We start from the raw sequence: 7805 nt of genomic DNA on the forward strand, positions 1-7805 counted from the left end.
GTGGACATTAGGTAAAGATCGACCAAGAACTGTTTGTTCAGTTTATCAGCAGATTTGCCATTATCTCATCATTGTTATGAATGTCTTGACAAGGGACAAACAATTACATTACAGTTTTATGATGAGCCAGAGTTCAACAAGTCATAAATGGGCCATTCGAATTAATATGTAAACTGGCCCTTGGTCAACTTGCTGATAACGGAGAGCTTCTGTTGATTACACTATAATCATATTTCCTGCAGTCCAATTTGTCGAAACAAATATTGATTTAATACATCAAAATTTTTGGTCTTGGTTTTTAAAGAAAACAAAATTATTTTAATAATTAAATTTGTCTGATCTACCACTAATTATCGAACATGATTTATTTTTTCAAAGAGGAAAAAATGAAAAGAACAAGATTTATTTTTACAGAGCTGACATAACATGTCATTCAAATAAATTTGTATTAAGAATGTAGAAATAATTAATTTCAATATCTGCCAGCATTTATATATATTGATAAATAAGTACAGGTTCTTAACCAGTTTTTTTTAGGTTTAGCTCAAGAGTCCCAATAGCTTAGAGACATTTTCTTTTCAAAACATTACATCAACCTACATAATTGAGCAGGAAATTTAATGTAGGCTCTGTCAATCTGTTTACATTAATCTTTTTCATCTGTCACAAGCCCACTAGTAACTGACACAATGTACATCTACATTTTCAAAAATATTTTTTCAAACACTTCACTCCTCAGGGGGAATATGATGAGAGAAGAATGACCCAGGTATCAAGATTTTCCAGATGTCAGCTAGAATACCAAGAAGTTATATTTTGAGGGCATGGTACAAGTACACGCCAGAACAAAACAAACATGAAAAAGAGCTGAATATAAATATATCAGACGAAAAGATAGACATTCAAGCCAGTTTTTCAAAGTTTTTTTAATGACACTTAATGCAGTCAATTCTTTTACTATTTCTAAAGATTTCTACTTATATTTTAATTCATCATGCTGCACATAAATTTTTCTCAATTAATCTCAAAAAATATTTAAACATCAAAATAATAATTAAAATTTACTTGTACAGCAAATCTACCTGAAATGTCAAAAAACATTAGGAGCCAGATGATCAAAACCCAGTATATGAAATATCGGGGAGCTATAATCAGCTCCATGCTACTGAGAAGGGACTTAATCAACTGTTAATTATGACCTTAAATAAACAAACAGGGAGATAAAGGCTAATCAGGGAGATTTTGGCGGCTCCTAAATATCACTTGTGGCCAACGGGAAGGCAAGCTAATCTCCAAATTTTACGTAATGTTTGTCAGAAAGACGTACTCCCTGTGAACTCAGAGTTCTAGTCTCTAAACTCGTAAGAATGCTGAAATGCATGGATCACCGATCAGGATAAGTTTTTGTGAATCCTTTAGATATTAAACTAATGTAATGATCATGATGAAGTACTAATTATCTCACTATAAATTGAAAATGTACACATAATACAATACAAGTTTTTATGTACATGTATATGTTTTGAAGATCGATTGTTAAATTCTTCTGTCAGATGAGAAACCTCTGTCAACAGTTGCTAAAATTCTAATCTTATATGGCTTATCATCTTAAATATTGTAAAGTATATTGAGTATGTAATTAAATTCTTCTCCCATAAATCCTCAACATGTTTTAGATCATCACAATAAATAATTTAGTAAACCAACAGCCTGAGTGTTGAAATCTGAAATTACAAAATATTGCATCGCAGACCACCCTTACTTAATCACCTCTTTTATAACACATAAAAATCACCCAAACCCCCTCATTTGCTAACCCATTGTAACATTCTCGTTATTTAATATGGCCTCCTTTGTGATCTACAAGCCTTACGAACTATGCTCTACCTCTCCGAATTCAATTGCCCCTGCCGAAAAATCGGAGGTTGTTTTCTAATCACTTCTCAATCCCGCTTCTCCATAGAAAACAAAAAAAGAAAAGAGAAATACAGATTTAGATGTTTATCAAAAAACATGTATTTCAAATAAACTCTTATTCAGCGTACTTATTATTACATGTACATTAAACTACGCTACAGAAAACATGTACAATTAAAACAGATTTATTTCTCCCTTTGTAAACAAGGAATTTTTTTGTTATTTCAAAAAGATGATAATCACAGATTCAAATTTCAGAATTTTATTTGTGTACAATCCATTATCAAGCATGTCAAAAATGACACATAATAGAATTGTATTCTAATGGACAATGAAGTTCGCAAGCTCGGTTTAATACCACTTGGAGAGATAAGAAAAGCCCTTTAATTTGTTTTTGAGAGTTTTGATTATGACAAGGTATTTTCTTTTAAAATAATTATGTGACTTGGAGCTTTGATTTCCTCTTTATAGCTTCAAGAAGTTAAATCCCAACCAGTTACAAATTATTAAATAATAATGCCATTAAACATATGTTAAAGGGCTGGAAAACCCACAAGAAAATTCTCTGCACCTTATTGACATATATATTTCTCATTGTCTATGATACATAAGATGCAGGCACTGGCACTAATAAAACTAGGGTCATCGTCAAATTATCATGTATAATATGAGTTCTACTGGCCTTACAATATCAGACAACATATATCATTTATTTTCATTATAAACAAATCTACTAACAATATTATACTCCCATGACATCAATATGAAATGGAACGCTAATCCATTTATGCACAGACAAACTGGCATCTAAACTATTCTAGATACGATATTGTATGCTCTGTTATAATAATTTCTATGTAGATGTAACCTATTATAAGCATACATGGTCTAATTAGAATGCAAAATGAGGTCAATATTTGACACATGTTTCATATGAAGCTGAACTTTGAGAATTACAGGCTAATACAGGGCATACATTTCTTAATATAAATATAGCATGTGTTTCTAGTTGCTTTTGGAGAAATGACTAATCCTATATAGAGAAGCAATAGCACATGAACAGCTTTTCAAAGTCTAAGGTATGAAGAAATTCATCTTCTATTTTCTTTGGACTTAGGAATTTTTGTATCCAATCCATAAAATAATGTAAAGAGCTTTCATTTGTCATTTTGCTTTTCTTGGCTTGAATTTGTAATTTTTTCAAAATACCCTTAATTAGTTTTTAACTGTTTTAGAGTCCATTTAATACATTATGATTCATAATTTAAATATTTAAAAACAATATTAATTAATGAAAATGATTTTGGTCCACATTTTTGGCACCAAAAAATGAAATAGCCTAATCAGTGATATTGTAACTTTATGATTTATTCTTTTATTTAAAGTTCATTTTTTAATTATTATTTCTCCCCCAAACACTTTCATGACTTTGATACCTGCTCTTGAAAAATCGAGAGGCAAAAAATCAGCACACAGTAATCTTTATCTTAAAAGTGTTGGAATTATCATATTGATATCTTAAATAACAATCTGGGATCCCCGTGTTACACTAAGTTGACTAAGGAAAAACAAATAAGACACATGATGGACGTGAAACTTTTTAAGTTTCAAAGTAATTTTTCAATGCAAATATTTAAATGTGGCACTTTAAAAATGTCCAGATGAGAAAAATATCGACTTTTGTTCTTAAAGATAGGGAGACCCTTGAATGACACCGAGTTCTCTGGAATTCTGGATCGATCGATCGTTACAAATTTTTTTTTCAAAACTAGCACGTTTTTGGAAGCAGAGCATTTCGGTGAAAAAACAATCAATTTATCTAAGTCATTTGAGCTTGTTTGCAAAAATTAAAAGAAGACAATTATAGGCTTAAAATGTACTTACATGTTTGTGTCTTTTTCGTCTGAGATTCACTTAATAATAGAGTAAACATCCATAAGAAGCACCAGGACTGAGAAACCCAGTCTGGCCCTAACGCCATGTTGAGTTACTACTGAAACAAATAACTTCCGGGAAGCGCCATCTGTAAACAACACCACGTGGGCAGGTGAGACCTGTCATCGGTAAATATATACATTTGTGGTATCTCTCCATTATATAAACATTACAGAGAGAAAATATCTTCAATTCTGTATGAAGTTTGTCAGAGGCAAAATATTGACCTAATCACACGGCGCAATAATATCTACCGATACATAAATTATAAAATGACCAGCTCTACTTGCTTTTCATGTACAAAAATGAATAAAAGAAGCAATTATAATGATAATTATTTTATTTTAAATGTAAACAAGTATTTCATACAGTTTTGCTATTTGTACATAGAGAAAACTAGGAGCCTAGCGTTTGTTTACATTTTTCTTCACTTTTGTCAGCTGCACAGTCTCTAACGTTCATTCTTATTTTTTGGAAAGACCTTTGGTTAAATTTTCATGATAAACTTTTATTTTATCTTTAAATTTTACTCACGATAAATGTGCAAATCTGTTGGAAAATATCTTTGCAATCATGCCATGAACAGCTGCCAAACACCTCGGCGTTTTCGTAGTTCAATGTAAAGCTGTCGCCATTGTCTCCGTGTTTATCAGTGTTTTACTATAAGTATGCCTTTAGATACTGAAACCGTGGAATGTTTTTGATCAAACAGCAAATTAACTGGCTCGGACAAGTGTCTCAATCCATCGGATCCATCCATGTTGAGTCTTTTATCGATTATCATTTTTGAAGACACAATAACTGATCACAAGTAGTCTTTCACAAAATATTCCCTTCGAAATAGATTCCTTAGCCTAATGAATTCGAAGCGTAACCGCCATGATTTACACCTTGCGTCATTTTTCAAAATCTACCACGGTTAGTGCAATAATTCAAATTTGAAAGTATTCAATCGTCTGTCTCAAATGTATATATAAGTAATAAATAACAAGTTTATAAACTTCAATGGGAATTGAAGTGGTCGGTACGTGATCAAATCTTCTGAGAAGGCCTTCGGCCTTCACAGGATTTGATCACGTGACCGACCCACTTCAATTCCCATTGAAGTTTATAAACTTGTTATTTATTTCTTAATTAGAATGTTCAAAAAGGTGGTAAAATTCACCTACCGTGAAAATCATAGTTATGACAGGTGTCTTAGAGTTTAACGTCGAACTCTAAAAAATTAATGTCTTGACCACGCATTTGAGATGAGATAAATTTCTTGGTAACTTTGGTATATAAAATTAACCGTAATTAATATAATTCAAGACATTAATTATATATGTCTGTGTCATTACAGTAAGTTTATGAAAAAAAAATTCCATGGACTTTTGAAGAATGAATGACGCTTAATTTTATTACCGATGATGATATCTAAAAAGAAATTAAAAATATACATGTTTTGAGGTTATGTGTATATTTTAAATGCAACAGGAAAATATATTTCAAAAACATATCTGAAAAAAGTCCAAATATATACACAGTTGTGTTTTTCAAAGTTTTATCCCTCGTTTTGGGGATGGGTGGGTGCCGGTTTGTTAAACCTATTTGCATAGCTGTTAATAATATTTTTATGATATAAAAACAATCGAGACTTCTTTGATCATGCAGATCTGCGCTGTATCTACAATACCTCTGCTTCAAAAATTCATTTATTTTGGATGCCGGGCATGATCTTTAGTTTAAATATTCTATTACGTAGTAATCTCGAGAATATCTTTTGAAATGGTCCTTGGTGGGAAACCTTATATACAAGTTCACAAATTGTAAACAATTTGCTCTATAGTAAAAAAATTCTAAGCTTTTTAATAACAATTTGTTCCAAGGAAGAAAGAAAAAATAAGAAAGTTAAATACTATTATTCAAAGTACGAAGACCAAGGCGCATTTAATGAAATTCAATCAAACAAGCATAACAGAGTTACATCCCTTCGGTCTCTTAATGTAGTATTGGGCTGAAAAGGGGGTGTCAAACGTGCAGTTGCCAGATTAAAATTTTCTATCAAATAAATTTGTCAAAAGCTGAAAATCTATTTAGAGATTTCTTTACATACACAACTGGTGGATGTATCGTCCAAAAGCACCTGTTGCCATTTTAGTGTACACACGTACGTGTTAATATACAAATTTGCTGCATGAATTTCTAATATCACTGATAAGTTTCCTGACAAGTTTTCTTTAAAAATATTTTTAGTAAAAGCCCAACTGCTCTGCAGAATATACGTCTACGAAGTTGCATGTATTAATAGTGCTTTATGCACTTAGAATACATGTACCAGGTATGCTGAAAAAAAGGTGATGTTTTACGCCGCCTACCCAAAATATAGTCCAGACATACAAACAGCTAGACAAAGTGTAACCATATTCCGACTGAGCAAAACATTATGATTATGAGGCAAGAGTGATAACTCGAATTCATTGAAAAAGGAAAACTTAAGATATTGTGCGCTGAGCTCAGTATTGATAACCCCCCACCCCACCCCCCGCCTCCCATATGATATACATGTACTCAGTAATGGCAAAGCCCATCTTTTGTTCTGGTAAAGACCCAAAAGAAGTGTCAGATCAACACGCACTTTTCCATTATAATCATAATATGGGAGGTGGGGGTATCATTTAGAGAGCTCATTGCTCACAGTACCTCTCTACGAGTATATGTTATAGGTTTACGAGAATTCAAAAACTATAGTTATGTGTATGTAGTTAAGGGTATTTCCCTTGTTTCTTAAAAATCATTTTTTTTATTGCATTAGTCCAGAGATAGATAGAGAGAGAGAGAGAGAGTATTATAGTCGCATAGCATTAATTGGGGTGTGTGGCTGTGTGCAGAGAAAAGAGTCTGAAAAGCTTTACATTTATGCCAAAATTAGTGTCAGTTACGCATTTAATTAGCGTTACGCGAAAGTAACACTTTATTCGCGGAAATTTTGCGTCGCACGAAAGTTACATATTTCTTCACGAAAATCTTGCTATGCACTGAACGCACATTTATTTGCGAAAATTTCGCGTTCATTCGCGAATTATAACGCAAATGTTTCTTGTTTATATTCGCGGAATTTCCGCGTAATAAGGCGAAATATATGTTTTTTTAATCAACAAAAATGAGCTAAATGGGCTTTCGTAAGCACACTGCTCAACGCGTTATCGGCTACTCGGTTGTTATTGGACACTCGGTGCAAGAAAAGCAATGTTTAGAAAATGTGGGTAATTTAAATTTCATATTTCAAAGATAAATTCGTATTTCAGCAAACAAAGTTTGTGATCTATGACAGATAATAGATTATACTTTCAGCAGCAGAAAGCACAAACCAAATCACTCTCTTTCAAAAGATCTACAGCTCTTTCAAATGATATTTTACAAAACTTTCGGACTATGTCGTCACATTTTAACTTCTGTAGAATTCAAAATTAGTTTATTCTATCAAACAAACTAATCTATTTATTTTATGGACAATCAGATACCTTTAGATCAGCAAACTGAGATTAAAAATCCAAATTAAGAGTGAGTAAACAGTCTTTTAAAATGTCTCGTTAGTTGAAAACATGTTATCGTTAACACGGTTGATGTTGCCGGATACTTCGGTTTTTGACAGGTGTACGTTATCGGAAACTCAGGTTAAAAAGTGTCCTTTAGCTTCATAAATAGATTGGAAAAAAACCCATTATAATCTGCCAATCCTTGAAAAATAGCAAATGTAAAAGTTTGTTTTGATATAAATGTATATAAATAAGATTAATAATTATAAATTTATTATAGAACTACTCATCTGTTCAACCATTTTTCTTGTTTTCCATTCAAGATAACCTCTTGGAGATCGCTTCAGGCAGTTTCAAACGTAAATATATCATGTTTAATTAATCATAACAATTTTGCTTTAGTCTCCCGATATAGCTTACATGTATTACGTTATT

The 7805-nt window shown here is 32.0% G+C and overlaps 1 protein-coding gene across 1 annotated transcript in view; it reads right to left on the reverse strand.

The window, feature by feature from the left end:
* LOC134245260 (uncharacterized) overlaps positions 1–3913 on the reverse strand; it is a 31964-nt gene extending 28051 nt beyond the window's left edge. The window contains exon 1 of the mRNA XM_062727563.1: positions 3802–3913. Within this exon, the coding sequence (XP_062583547.1) occupies positions 3802–3898 (97 nt within the window). The 5' untranslated portion in view covers positions 3899–3913. The remainder of the gene's footprint in view (positions 1–3801) is intronic.
* Between the last annotated feature and the right edge of the window lie 3892 nt (positions 3914–7805).

This window comes from Saccostrea cucullata, unplaced genomic scaffold (genome assembly GCF_032062105.1).
Source record: "Saccostrea cucullata isolate Sc308-1 unplaced genomic scaffold, CSIRO_AGI_Scuc_v1 ctg274, whole genome shotgun sequence".
Taxonomy (NCBI): Eukaryota; Metazoa; Mollusca; class Bivalvia; order Ostreida; family Ostreidae; genus Saccostrea; species Saccostrea cuccullata.